Source organism: Penicillium hordei (assembly GCF_028827395.1).
Source record: "Penicillium hordei strain IBT 12815 chromosome Unknown utg000006l_segment0_segment0, whole genome shotgun sequence".
In the NCBI taxonomy this organism is placed as follows: Eukaryota; Fungi; Ascomycota; class Eurotiomycetes; order Eurotiales; family Aspergillaceae; genus Penicillium; species Penicillium hordei.
Window position 1 is genome coordinate 4,314,868 of NW_026623147.1, and position 14,551 is coordinate 4,329,418.

At 47.7% G+C, this 14,551-nt stretch overlaps 5 protein-coding genes across 5 annotated transcripts; 4 read left to right on the plus strand and 1 right to left on the minus strand.

The window, feature by feature from the left end:
* Positions 1-552: 552 nt before the first annotated feature.
* Positions 553-1,981, plus strand: N7537_012230 (putative O-methyltransferase; the record flags this gene model as incomplete). The annotated part of the gene is made up of 5 exons (XM_056903284.1): positions 553-651; positions 701-848; positions 908-922; positions 978-1,104; positions 1,189-1,981. 5 exons carry the CDS (start codon positions 553-555, stop codon positions 1,979-1,981), a joined length of 1,182 nt encoding a protein of 393 aa, XP_056748571.1.
* An 892-nt stretch (positions 1,982-2,873) lies between these two features.
* Positions 2,874-4,604, plus strand: N7537_012231 (uncharacterized protein; the record flags this gene model as incomplete). The annotated part of the gene is made up of 7 exons (XM_056903285.1): positions 2,874-2,913; positions 2,989-3,238; positions 3,294-3,564; positions 3,613-3,721; positions 3,777-3,991; positions 4,046-4,113; positions 4,166-4,604. 7 exons carry the CDS (start codon positions 2,874-2,876, stop codon positions 4,602-4,604), a joined length of 1,392 nt encoding a protein of 463 aa, XP_056748572.1.
* Positions 4,605-6,004: 1,400 nt separating this feature from the next.
* N7537_012232 (uncharacterized protein) lies at positions 6,005-7,283 on the plus strand (the record flags this gene model as incomplete). Its single annotated transcript, XM_056903286.1, has 3 exons — positions 6,005-6,473; positions 6,550-7,190; positions 7,245-7,283. The coding sequence occupies 3 exons, from the start codon at positions 6,005-6,007 to the stop codon at positions 7,281-7,283; spliced, it is 1,149 nt and encodes a 382-aa protein (XP_056748573.1).
* A 193-nt stretch (positions 7,284-7,476) lies between these two features.
* Positions 7,477-7,890, minus strand: N7537_012233 (uncharacterized protein; the record flags this gene model as incomplete). Its single annotated transcript, XM_056903287.1, has 1 exon — positions 7,477-7,890. One exon carries the CDS (start codon positions 7,888-7,890, stop codon positions 7,477-7,479), a length of 414 nt encoding a protein of 137 aa, XP_056748574.1.
* A 1,060-nt stretch (positions 7,891-8,950) lies between these two features.
* N7537_012234 (putative ABC multidrug transporter) lies at positions 8,951-13,620 on the plus strand (the record flags this gene model as incomplete). The annotated part of the gene is made up of 7 exons (XM_056903288.1): positions 8,951-9,390; positions 9,454-10,774; positions 10,826-11,642; positions 11,695-12,173; positions 12,221-12,996; positions 13,070-13,412; positions 13,477-13,620. The coding sequence occupies 7 exons, from the start codon at positions 8,951-8,953 to the stop codon at positions 13,618-13,620; spliced, it is 4,320 nt and encodes a 1,439-aa protein (XP_056748575.1).
* Between the last annotated feature and the right edge of the window lie 931 nt (positions 13,621-14,551).

Here is a 14,551-nt window from a genome sequence, read left to right on the forward strand (position 1 = left end):
TCGCCCAGGGAGATTCTAGAAAGTAGTTCTTAAAAATTAGGAGAGATCAGATATCCATAACTTCCGATTTGGATCTGTTGAAAAGTCTCCGGAATCTATAGTGGATGTATCACAAAGGTAGATCGGCCCTAGTAGATCCTTTCACCTTCAGATAATTCGCTAGTTACTAGGCAGTTTTGTTTATTGGTTTATTCTTTATTCTTTTTTGTTTTCCTCTTGTTCAGCGTATTGCCGCAGCATTGCATTACCGTTTCTTTGTCTCAATGTGATATGATATCCCTTGCGCATACCTACCCTGGTCATGTTAGACCAATAACCTTCCAAGGACTACAATCCTCCCATACTAATAATGGATCGGGGATTATGGATGGTATTGTAATCTGCTAGTATTTCAGGCAAGAATTATCTTCATCGTATTCTCATATTAGGACCGGAATCCGTGCGGGCCATCGAATGTTGTACATGTACGGAGTAGATATTTAGAGAGTATAATGCAGAGTATACTTCCCTACCATCTTCATGCTCAAAAAAAACTTCTAACTCCAATCCCCAATGTCTTTTCTAACCCGCCTAGCCAGCTTACTGGGCCTGTCATCCCCGGCCCCCGCCGTTGCACCCCCTGGGGCCGCCCTGGCAGCAACTGTCACAGTAGTGAGTACGAAAAACCTATCAGACAGGCTTCTAGCTAATTTAGTCACAGCCTGCATCGTTAGGATTTGTCCCGGTCGCGATTCACTTTGATCTCTTCAATATCCTCGTGGGTCATGACGGACCCGCGACAGCCGATGAGATATCGGCGATCTGCAATGCACGTATCAAAGTCCGAGGGGAAAATGAGCCTGAGCTGAGTACGTTGAGTTTGAACGGCTGGTGGCTGTCATGGCTGTTATACTAACAATGAATATAGGTACCAGATTAGCCTGTAAGGACACCCATGTATTGCTAACAAGTACACCAATACTAAACTCCTTCCGCAGCGGACACACTGTACATCATGGCCGGGCTCGGTCTCGTCGAGCGCGTGGCCGAGGATTGCTTTACGGCAAATGCCATCACAAACCACATGGTTGCCATGCCGTCCGCCCAGCATGGCGCACTGCACTTGTCAGTCCCCCCCCACCCCATGCATGCCTGGTTTCTATTCCCAAAACTACATAATCTTCCAGGCGTGCACTAACCCCCACCTAGCACCACGGAAGGTCTAATGGCCGGCGCATTCTTGATGAAAAAGCTCCAGGACACCCGCTTTGCATACCCCTTTGCCGAGGCAGACGGCCCCTTACAATATGCCTATCGGCTAATGGGCCAGTCCGAGCTGGCGGAGCAGCATACGTACTCGATCATGGAGACCCAAGGTCGCATGGATAGTTTCAACCATTTCATGGTCGGCAAATTCCTGAAGTTCGGGACTTTCCCCGAGCGCGTCAAGTCGATGGGTTATGATTTAGATGGCGCGTTGGCAGGTGGCACTGCCACTAACACCAGTACTGGCTCAGCTACTATGGTCGATATCGGCGGCGGTCGTGGCGAACTCCTCCTTGAGGTCCAGGCGGCGTACCCGCATCTCGGCGCCGAGGATCTAATTGTGCAGGAGTTCAATGCCGATATTGATAGCGTCCCTGGAGTGCGGCTAATGAAGTGGAACTACAAGGAGGAGGCTGAGCAGCCTGTTGGTGGGGCCTGTATTTACGCGCTGCAGCATATCTTGCATAATTTGCCTGATTTAGATGCTACGACGTTGCTGCAGAAGATTTCGCGTGCTATGGCGCCTGGTTCGCGGGTGTTGATTATTGAATATGCCAAGAATTTGACTTATACTTCGCTTCATGCGAGTATGATTGCGTTGTATGGAGGCCGAGAGAGGAGTTCGGTGGAGTGGAGGCAGATGGCGGGTTTGTGTGGGCTGGAGGTGACTTTTGAGGTTTATGTTAAGGCTGGAGAGTCATTGGTGGAGATGAGGAGGATAGTTCAGGGCCGATAGAATACCTAAATCTAATTAGTGGCTTCGTTCCTAATATTCCTAATACTTGATTGTTAATGGGATGTATCATTTCTCCCCCTAATGTATACAGATCACATCCCTTCAATCGCTTCGCTTATCCGAGGCTTATGGTTTTTATCTCTCGAACCCATAGGCAGATCATTGCAGATCCGATCTAAGGCTGTATCGGACCCATCAATTCCACATGAATACGTACTTGATGTGTTTTCTTTTTTTTCATTCCTCGTCACATCCCTTACTGCAGATCGTATGGCCACTTGCGTAGTTTCTAACCCCTTCCACCAGGAATGTCGCCTGTGCTTAATCCACATGGCCCTGGAAATGCGACCCTGTCCATTGCCACGATCTTTTGATCGCATTTTCTAACCCCCGGGTTAGCCACGCGAGTTCGATTCCTGTCAGAACTTGACGTACATGACCCGTATCCAGGGTATAATGCTCCATATCATTCAACGCATCCACAGCTCGCTTCCCTTGACCTGATTGATTTTCCTATGTCAAGCCACTCGTTTACATCACATCCCTTGTTTTCTCTCCATTCACTCTTTTTATACGCACCTCTCCACCCGATAGACGAGGGTCTAAATAGGCTTCTGACCTGTAAATCAGTTCGCGCGAGAGACTTCGACGTGGTCTCCATTCTTGAGAACCTTCAAGGACAATTTGGAACCTTTACTCTGCTAGTACTTGGTTCTGGATTGGATTTGGGTTCTATTTCTTTTTACTTCTGATCCATCTAATCAACCCCGCGCATAGCTCTCTTCTTGTATCCTTGCTAATGAGTATTTGAATTGGCTCTCCGCACTATAATCGAGAACCTGGTAAATACTTGGCTACTTGACTCATCTGGTCCTTGTGTTCCATCTTCATCATGGATATTCCAAACCCTGGTGAGGGCGATGTTAACCTCGGTATGTTTACCTCAAGGCAAAGGCCAAGCCAATGGACCTAAAACATCGTGGATTGATATGTTTGACAGGAACTAGCACATTTCAGGCTTGTTGGGTATGCTATCCTCGGGTCTGGATTGCCTTTGCATATGTATATACTAATCCTCAAGCAGGTCCTAACAGCCATTGTCGGCGTGGCATTGTTGTTCCGCTATGTCACCAAGGCCTGGGTTCGCTGGGCCTTACCGCAGGTTACTGCACCCGGCCGAATCTGGGGTACAGAGGACCTGTTCTTCCTTGTGGCTTGGGGTTTTGATGTCACCCATATGATATTTATTCAAATGAGGTGAGATTGACTTTTGTCCTGTCGTTACTCCATGCCAAATCCTAACTCTGTCTAGTGCCAACTGGGGCCTTGGAAGGCATTTCTTCTACTTGACTAATGAAGAGCGTCTTAATGCTATGAAATGGGATTTCCTTTCACAGCCGCTCGCTGTCACTTCGGCGATGATCTCACGCGCAGGGATGATGTGGTTCCTTTTGACTTGCTTTGCAGCGAGCGACAAGAAGATTCGCCTTTCCATTATTGTCTGTTCTGTTGTTCAGGTTGTCGTCAATATGGTTACAATCGTCCAGATTATTGTCCAGTGCGGGCCGAACCCATATCAGACGGTCCGTATCCTCCTTCTTAGTGCTTGACTCATTCTAATTCTATCGCAGACTAACCGAGTCCAATACTTCCACTATATGTGGACACCACTCCCTGAAGATGGCTCCGTTAAGTGCCAATCACCGACTGTCCAGACAACTGTTGGCTTTGTGCAAGGGGGTATGTGAAATGATCATACTTAAGCTCAGCGCGAAGCTAATTACAATTTCTACAGGATTCAACACTGTCATAGACTTCTTCCTTGCCGTGCTCGCTGCAGTCGAACTCTGGCAATTCTTCCTGCGAACCCTTCACCGCAATCCACACACCTCATTCTGGTCTCAATTCTGCAAAATCAGTGGCACCGTGCGGTCCCGCCGGATCTGGCAGACCATCACTCTCAGCGGACCACTACTCCTCTCCGGCTGTGCTTCTATTGTGAAAACTTATGTGAGTAAACTGTTGTTTCCCAAGTTATACAATAATGCTAATATCATGCACCAGAAACTCAAATCCCTCGGTGATAGACAAGACTTCACATATAATATTGTGACCTTCGTTCTCTGGGTGAAGTAAGTACAACCACTGTCTCCCAGCCCTAACTGCATTAACTAACAACCACAGAATCGAGAACTACAGCATCCTCCTCGCCTCATGTGCCCCAGTAGCCCGCCTCTTCCTCCGCTCATTCGTCGACCACAGACGCGAAGGCCGCAGTCACGGCTACTGGTCTCGCTCCCGATCAACAGGCCACAACGAGCCTGACACGGAGCTGAAACGCCGCGCCCAAATTCAAGATCAGTGGCTGGATTCGGTTACGGCGGCTAATATGACCAATGGCAATGCTTGTATTAAGGATGAGGAGGATCAGTGGAATGGGCATAAGCATGAGCGCTCGAGTAGTCGGATTTCGAGGGCAGATATTCCCGAACACCTTGATGATAATCGTGTTACTGTTAAAACGGAGATTGTTGTTCAGGTTGATGACAGGAGGTCGATTTCTTCTGGTGGCACGAGGTTGTTACCTGATGGGGGCGAATCTCATTCTACGGGGTTTCATTGATTTACAGTATATGAATCTCTAGTATATGATAATGACTTGGATGATACTTTCCCCCTTTCCTTGCTATCCTTTAATCGTGGAAAGGCAGACGGTGGCAAATAACGAGAGACTCTGCGATCTGATTGCACCGGGTGAGGAAATATATGGAATGTATGTCCTTTTCGTACAAATATCTGACAATTGAGAGGACTATATTAGTACGGAGGTATGATATTATGAATAAATCTATACAATATTATAATGTAGGGCAACCCCTGCTCTGGTTTGGTCTATTGGCACTACTTCTGCGTTTTCTATAGTAGAAGTAGCAATATCATGTGTTAACGGAGCAAATATATGATAGTATTTATCTTTATTTAGTAATGAGAAGACATGTAACGATATGAGAAATGAGTTGGATGTGGAGTATGCTGCTTCTTGCGTTATATATATATAGCGCGGACCACCTATAAAGGATGCTCAATGAGAAATCAATATAGTGTATACGATAGTCCTCAATCAAACTAGGCTGTGTAGTGGCTTAAACTTACAGAAAATAGGTGTGGTAGAGTGCATAGAAATAATGACATCGATATACATGAATTTGGAGAGAGAATATACTGTCGTGTACTTTTGTGTACTATACTAGGCTCTGCCCCATAGTGCCAGATTTTACATGTCATTCATCAATTGGCCCAAGTGGTCGAGCAGTTTCCTGGTCTAGCGGTTATGATTTTCCGTTAACAAATGCGATTAGCAGATGTTCCGGAAAGGTTCTGGGTTCGATTCCCAGGGAAACTATTTTTTTGTATTTTTTTGTATTTTTCCTCTTTTTTGGTATGTAAATTTTGGTGGAGCACTTGAATTCATTTTTCGCTGTGTCCCACATCCAATAGTTTCCTGGTCTAGCGGTTATGATTTTCCGTTAACAAGCGCGACTAGCGTATGTTCCGGAAAGGTTCTGGGTTCGATTCCCAGGGAAACTATTTTTTGTACCTTTTCTATGTAAATGTTAGCTAAAGTACTTCATTTTTTTATTATTTGCATCACCTACAAAATACCTCCCCCCCCTACCTATTAAAGCACCCGTGCCTAAGCTGCTGGTATTAATATAAAATGTTTATACTATATTTATGAATTAAAAAAAAGGTTAATCGAACTAGTATTGGAGTAGAAAGAAGGTATAAAAACGAGCAATAGAAAGTGACAAAATTATACCCCGTCCACATAGCATTATAGAAGATGTTGCCTACGATCCAACGTTGAAGAGAGGTGGGCCTTCCCTAGTTAGTATATATCTCAACTCTGTAACATTGTTTCAGCCTCCAAATATTCCATAAATGGATGTCACCGGTGGCATGGCAATCACGTGCATCGATCCAAATCCCCCACTGCGTCGTCAATAGCTTCACACTCCAACAATGCCGCCCAAAAAACCCGCCTTCCCCTACCGAAGGAGCTCTAATGCCTCGGAAGATGACTTCTTCGATATCCCCGACGAATCATGTCTCTCCATAGTCAAGCGCCAGCTACGACGTGTCCGAACATGGGTCGCAGTCGCCCTTATCGTTCTATTTATCCTGTGGCAGCGCCGTGAACGTCCCCCGCCGCCGCCCTTATCCCATATCCACTACGATGAGGTTGACTGGTCGCGCTTTGCGTATACCCAGTATGCAACTAATGAGGTCTACATGTGCAATTGCCTGATGGTCTTCGAGGCTCTGCACAGACTCGGCAGCAAGGCGGACCGAGTGCTGTTTTACCCCGAAGAGTGGGACCTCGTTGTCGAGGATGAGTTTGATCGCGTCAGCCAGCTGCTACTTGAAGCTAAACACAAGTACAATGTGCTGCTGATCCCGATTAAGATCGAGGGAATCCAGGATCCAGCGGGTGAGTTGGGCTGCCGTTGTTGGCACTGACCTAGCTTTTTAAGCACATTTACTTACATGTCAACCCCGTTTTACAGTCTCCGGTTCCAGGGCTTCATGGGATACTAGCACCGCCAAGCTTATGGCCTTCGGCGAGCACGAATACGACCGCGTCATCCATCTCGACTCAGACGTTCTCCTCCTACAGACAATGGACGAGCTCTTCTTCCTCCCACCTACCACTGCTGCCATGCCACGTGCCTACTGGCTTCTCCCTGACAAAGTGCTCTCGTCACTGATGGTCGTCATTGAGCCCTCCCTCCGCGAATACCTTGCTTTGACTGATGTTACTACACTCGCTCAGAACGGTCAAGTCGATATGAACCTGACGGACCACCGGTATGACATGGAGCTGCTGAATGGGCGGTATGGGGACTCGGCTATGGTCCTTCCGCATCGGCAATATGGTCTGTTGAGCGGCGAGTTCCGGACGAAGGATCATCGGAATTTCCTGGGGAATGATGATGAGATGTGGGATCCTGATCATGTGCTGGCGCAGGCTAAGTTCGTGCACTTTTCGGATTGGCCGTTGCCGAAGCCGTGGATTATGTGGCCGCAAGAAATGTTGGCGGAAGAGCAGCCGAAGTGTGATAATTATCCTGGCACACCGCAGGAGAGTGGGTGTCGGGATCGGGAGATTTGGAAAATGATATATGATAAATATCGGAGACAACGCAAGGTATGCCTGTTTCTGGGGATGCGGGTGAATTGGCTGGTTGCTAACTGTTGGTAGGATATCTGCAAGCTGCTCAGTTATCCGGCGCCGGTTTGAGCGGGAACAGGGCCTTGATTTAATTGTATAGATATGTAGCATAGGTAGATTATGGCGTTTGGGATATTAAATCTGTAAAGGGAAGTCATGAATCAACGAATCACTGTAGTATCAGAAATCAAAATTCAACTGGATATCTCAGAAAGTAGTGAACAATAACACCCAGACACCACAAATGCAACCCACGACGAGATCAAGCATACCCCATCCCCCTCCTCCACCATTTCCAAACTCCTCTTCTTGCCATAATACCCCCGAATTCCTTGACACTGTCCACCTCATCCAATCCTAATGGGAGATCCAACCCTTTCCCATCTTTCTTCTCCCCATTTCTGTTCCCAGTCCCTTGCTTTTCACATTCACCCTCCTCTTCCACAACCCCGGGTCTCGTAACCAACTGGAAATCTTTATATCGCAGTCGACGGACAACATCGACCCAGCTCTCCACCGGCTCCTTTCCGCCCTCCACATACATGATCCCCGGACATCCGCCGGAGCGCAGGAGTACGGCGCATTGGTGTGTGTCTGCGGCACGTTTGAGGGCGGCTACTTTTTTGCGGGAGGTTATGTGGTGGGTGCGGATTAGAGCGTTGTAGAGGGTTTGCATTTTGGGGAAGGGGAGAAGGGGGAAGGAAGTTGAGGCTCCGAAGGTTGGACCTTGGAGCTTGGGGGCGCTAAACTGGATTAGGAAATAAGATGGGAACTGTGAATATGGTTCTGGCGATGGAGTTTTGATTTGTATACTATGATATTGAATATTAGTTATTACAATATTTGGTTTGATTACAATCACTATTTATATATGATCTGTACAGGATTGACCATGATCATGTCCTGATATCTTTCGTCCATGTATTACAAAGATAGACACCTGAGGTATAAATAAATTACTAATCCCACGTGAGGAAATTCTCCGGTGCAGAATGCGGTGAAGTCAAAAAAGTGCGGGGGTCGGACATTTGGACACTGCATGCATGTATGACAACGTAGGTGTCTTGGGAGTGTGACAGGTATACGTGTAACCCAACTGAATGATATAGTAGAAAAATACTATGGATTATACTTATAGTATATACTGTCTCGAAATTCTAGACCTTATAGACCTACGTATATAGTCCATATAGTCCACCTATATATAATTATAGGGTTAACGAGCTAGCCGCTATAAGGAAGATCACGGTGGATCCTTTTTCTCGCCTTGGCTTCCCTTTTCTGCAAAACAATCGCGCGAGGCCCGCGGACTCCGCTAAAATTCTTTGGGCTCTTTGTATCTTTTCTCGAAATAACTGCTAAAATTGGTGAAAGTAACGAAAGCAGTGAAAGTAACGAACAAAAAGACTATGGTTCGCACCCACTTTCCTCCTGTCATTGGCCAAAATATGACGATATGGTCAGATATCCCCTTTCGGCCCACCACCGCCTTGACGATTCTGCTTTTTCATCGCTCACTGGATTGGTTGGTCATCTCCACGAGCATCATAATGAGCCTTGGCTTCCCTTTTGGGAGATATCTAGTACCTTTTTTTCTTTTTTTTTTTTTCTTTTTTTTTCTCCCTTGAACTGAATTCTTGTTCTTGTTCTCTATAAATATGAATCAAGATCGTGCAAGTCCTTCATATATAGTACCATGACTTCGGGATTTTCTTAAACTATCTAAAGGCTTCAATATGCCCGCTCCTCTTCATCCCCACCTGAAGCATAGTTCTTCCTTTGCCACAGAGAAACACAACAATGAACCTCCAAGGGTGCAGGTCTCACATGAAGATGAGGATGCCCTCGCCGACATCCATCACACACTAACCGCCCAAACCCTCCCGGACCCCAAGTATCCGGAACCACATTTCTCCTTCGACAAGTTCCTCGAGGAACAAGTCCGGGGTAAGAAACCAACCAACCTCGGTGTCTGTTTCCAATCCCTCTCAACTTGGGGGGATGGGGACTCCCACGCAGATGTAAAGACCGTCGCAACAGCTTTGTGGCGGACCCTCACCTTACAGGATATCTACGAGTGGACGATCCAGCCATGGATCGCAAAGAAAAAGCCTGAGCATGGGCGTCCGCTAATTCGGGACTTTTCCGGCGTCGTGCAGAGCGGGGAAATCATGCTGTAAGTAGGAAAACCAACCCCCAACCCATCCTTAACCGAATTTAGCCTGATTGAACTATATAGCGTTCTGGGCCGTCCTGGCGCCGGCTGCTCGACCTTTCTCCGAACTATCGCGGGCCACCACTCTTCTTTTCTGGGTGTCACGGGCTCAATCGATTACTCTGGTCTTAGCCCAGATGAAGTTAGGAAACACTACCGTGGCGTCGTGGCTTACGTTCCCGAGGATGACGTGCATTTCCCAACCTTGACGGTGCGCCAAACGCTTGAGTTTGCACTGCAGAGTAAGACTCCCAAGCGCTACCGGGAGAGGATTCCCCGGTACCTGGAGATCTATGGACGAGTTTTTGGTATGTCGCATACCATGAACACGTTGGTGGGAAATGAGTACCTCCGCGGTGTGTCTGGGGGAGAGCGCAAACGTATCTCCATCATTGAATCTCTCGCTACCGATTCATCGGTAGCATGTTGGGATAATTCCACCAGAGGGCTGGATGCGTCCTCGGCACTTGACTATGCACGCAGTCTGCGTATCATGACTGATACCTGTGGCAAAGCAACATTGCTCACCTTGTACCAGGCCTCAGATGCTATCTACGAGCTGGCGGATAAAGTGCTGCTTATTGATGAGGGCCGCATGCTATACCAAGGACCTGCAAACGAGGCGAAGCGCTACTTCGAAGATCTGGGCTATGAATGCGCTGATATGCAGACGACTTCGGATTTCCTGACTAGCATCACTCTGCCTGAAAGACGGCGGTTCCGTGCTGGATGGGAAAACCGCGCGCCGAAGGGGCCCATCGAACTTGAAGACGCTTTCCGCCAGAGTGCTGCGTTCGCTAACATCGAGACGGCTGTCGAAACCTACGAAGATCAGAAACTCACTGGTCGGTCTTCCGGTCCCGCGGATTCGGAGTGCGACAGTGTGGAGGAATTCAAGAAGACCATGCAGAGTGATAAGTCTCGTTTCGTCTCGTCTAACTCGCCATACACGATTTCGCTCTTTCGACAGGTTGTTCTTTGCGCAAAGCGGCAGATGTGGCAGCTGAAAGGCCATATGGGCCCGCTCTATATCAAATTGATTTCCTGTGTGGTCTATGGGTTGTTGATTGGATCTATGTTCTACGATCAGCCCCAGACTACCGATGGTATGTACTCTCGTGGAGGTGTGCTCTTCTACTCTTCCATTTTGCTTGCCTGGCTGCAGATGTCAGAGTTGGAAGACGCCATGCAGGGTCGCGATATCCTGAGCCGGCAGAAGAAATTCGCGTTTGTGAGGCCCAGCGCCGTGTGTTTGGCCCGAGTTCTCTCAGATATGGTGACAACTACGCTTTTGACATTCTTGTATTTGATTGTCATGTACTTCCTGTCCGGTCTACGGTCTGATGTAAGTAATCCCAGAATATCACTACTAATATAGACGCGCTAACTCTTCCAGGCCGGTCCTTTCTTCATCGACTACCTCTTCATTTACATGTCCACGATTTGCCTGACGGCGCAATTCCGTGTCTTCGCCGCTCTATCCCAGAATTTTGAAGTGGCCCTCCGCTACTGCGGAGTTTCTGTTATGTTTTGCATCGTGTTCGGCGGTTACGTTCTCTCCGTCGATAAGATGATTCAAGATGTTCCTTGGGTTGGATGGCTGGCCTATACAACTCCTGCCCTGTATGCATACGAAGCAGTCATGGCGGCGGAGTTCCACAACATTAACTTCACCTGCGCGGCCGGATCCATTATCCCATACGGTTCGGAATATACGGACCTCGCATACCAGACCTGTGCCTATGCTGGTAGTCAGATTGGTAGCACCGTCGTGAACGGCGATGACTATCTGGCTGTGAAGTATGGATTCTACTACAGCAACGTCTGGCGCAATTTCGGGATTTTGTGTCTTTTAACGATTGCCTTCATTGGGATGACTTGCTGGTTGAGTGAGGTGCTTGAGTGGGAGCTGGACAGTGCTGGTCCTATCCAGTACAAGAGCACGCGGAAGCTGCTCAAGCGGGAGAAGAAGGTTCAGTCCGATGAAGAGAAATCGCCGGTCTCCGTTGATTCTGCCGCGCCGCCTGCTGGTTATGACACAAATCATGACCAGACACTTACAGCTACCGAGTCTACCTTCTCCTGGTCTGACCTGGAGCTCAATGTGCAAATTGGCAAGGAGACTAGGAAGATCTTGGACGGCGTCTGTGGATACTGCAAGCCAGGGTCTTTGACTGCTCTTGTTGGTGCCTCGGGAGCAGGCAAGTCTACATGTAAGATCCCCAATGAAATGAATTCATTGCTTTGCCTTCTGACAATTTTTAGTATTGACTGCGCTCACCCAAAGAGAGAGCCCCGGCACTTTATCCGGGTCTCTATTTGTGGACGACCGGTCAATTGACCAGTCTTTCAACCGACAGATCGGGTATTGCCAGCAGATGGACATCCACGACGAAAGCAGCACTATCAAAGAAGCATTTGAGTTCTCTGCATTGCTCCGACAAAGCCACGAAGTTCCAACAGCGGAAAAGCTGGCGTATGTGAAAACCGTGATTCACACCTTGGACCTGGTTGAATTGCAAGATGCAGTGATCGGTTCTTTGGACATCGAGAAGAAAAAGCGCGTTACTATTGGAGTAGAGCTCTGCGCTCGACCAAATCTGCTTCTTTTCCTCGATGAACCGACAAGTGGACTCGACAGCCAGGGTGCAACTAGTATCGTCGCTCTGCTTCGACGTTTGGCTAACCAGGGACTGGCAATCCTCTGCACCATCCATCAAGCTAACCAGCAGCAATTCGAAGAGGTGAGCACCAGCCGCCGCTGATTACGAATCAAGACTAACAAAATCAGTTCGACCGTGTCCTAGCCCTCAGCCCTGGTGGAAGCACATACTACTTCGGCCCAGTCGGCGAATCCGGCCACGCAATCTTCGAGTATTTCGCGAGACATGGCAACATCCCGGAAAAGGTCACCAACGCAGCCGATTTTCTTATCGAAGTAGTTGTCGGCGGCATGAAATCCTCGGGAAAGCAAACGAACTGGGCAGACATCTGGCGCAACTCAGAAAAATTCGCCGAAGTGAAGAATGAAATCGCCTCAATCCGCTCTGACAAGAATACCTGCTCCCCTTCCCTGCCTCCAAGCCTACCACCTCTCAGCCAGCAGATTAAACTTCTCACTCAACGGACCTGTCGCCAGTATTGGCGCACCGCTGAATACCCTTACTCGCGTCTTTACTCCTCCTTCCTCCACGCTCTCATCAATGGCCTCACCTACCTCCAGATCGGCAACAGTACGACAGACCTCCAGTCAAAGGCTTTCTCCTGCTTCCTTGTCCTGATGCTCGTCCCCGAGTTTATCAACGCTATATCCATGCGTTTTATTCTGAACCGCGATATCTGGTTAGCAAGAGAAGGTCCGAGTGGCGTATACGGTTGGGTAGCATTCTGTACAGCTCAGATAGTCTCCGAGATCCCCTACTCCGTCATCGGCGGCGTAGCATTCTTCGTCATATACTATTTCATGGTGGGACTTCCACTCGGCTTTGCAGCTGGATACTCTTTCCTGATGTTCTTCCTTTTCTTTCTATTCGCGACTTCGTGGGGTCAGTGGATCGCAGCTCTGAGGTGAGTCTAATATAACCAAGCACCTTATTTCACGCAGTGATGTGGTCAACTAACACATGCTGGCAATCTATAGCGCCGACTCAATGATCGCCGCTACCCTCATGCCCTTCTTCATTATCATGTGCGAGCTCTTCAACGGTATCCTCCGTCCGCAATCCCAGATGCCTGCCTTCTGGAAGTACACGATGTATTACATCACGCCGTTTACGTACTGGATTGGTGGTGTGCTTACTTCTGTCCTCCGTGGTACCGCTGTTGTCTGCTCCCAGACTGAATTGACCATCTTTGAGAGTCCGCCCAACACTACTTGCAGCGACTATGCGGGCGCGTGGCTTGATTCGAAGGGTGTTGGGTACCTCTCCAACCCGGATGGGATGGGAGAGTGTGGATATTGTGAATACAGCTTTGGTGATGATGTGAGTTTCGTTACCTGGAACTTGTTTCGTTTCACCTGAAATGGATGCTAATCTGTGTTTGTAGTACTTGTCTGGAATCGGTCTGGATTCTTCGAAGATCTGGCCGTATTTCGGTATCTTCCTTGCTTTTACCGTGACGAATTATTTGATGGTTTACTTGCTGGTTTATGTGCGGTCTGTTATGAAGCCGTTTTGGCGCTCGAAGTAGGGATTAGTTGGATGGCTTTCGGTATTTTCTTTGATTTGGGATGTACATTTGGCATAGCGTTGCGTACATATATCACAAGTGAAGCTAGTCAATTTGATATGTATTTTGACTTTGGGTTTGATCTAGAGAATACGATACTACGTAGGAAAATGATGACAGAAATCTGTGGCATGAACAATGTATGATATGGATGACCGATGTTGAGAACTCTTAACTAAAATGACAAAAAACCCCAGTTAACTATTTCAACAATCTGGACTTCCATGACTAACTGTGTTATGCACTTTTGTATGCTTGGTACCACGTGTCACATGATTTTCTGGGAAAAATACCCTATCTCCACCATGTACTCGGCTTAGTATTCGACATAGAAGAAAGCCAAGTGTCAAGAAGCCCTGAATGTAACAAAGCTGATGCTTGATTTTCGAGTTTTCCACACGCAGCACGTGACTTTCTCTCGACTTGCAGGTTATTTTTGGATTTTCCTCGTCCGAAGTCCACGGGGGATTATAATTTGTTCTGATTTATTCTAATATAACCAAATTTAATCAAAATACATGCAGGTCTCAAGCCGAATACGCAATGAGTCAGTCACATTGGCAAAGCTTGACTCGGTTATCAATCAGCATCTTTCGGAGATAACTCCACCACCACCGGAAATGGTATCCCCGAGACCGGACATGCTGTATCGAGTAAGCAGCTCCAAAGGTCGAGATCCTACGGAGTACATATAAGTCAGTTAAGCCCTCGTGTCACCGTTTCAAAGGCCATCTGTTAACCCTCACAGAGACACATATTTTCCGACGTGGAATACATGTGTTGACAGGTAATCCGGAAAGGCGCCCCCAACTCCGACAAGGCACCAACGTCACCCATGTCTAGCGCCGTCGCAAGGACTTTCTGCGAACAAAGGAAAATCAATTTGAAATTA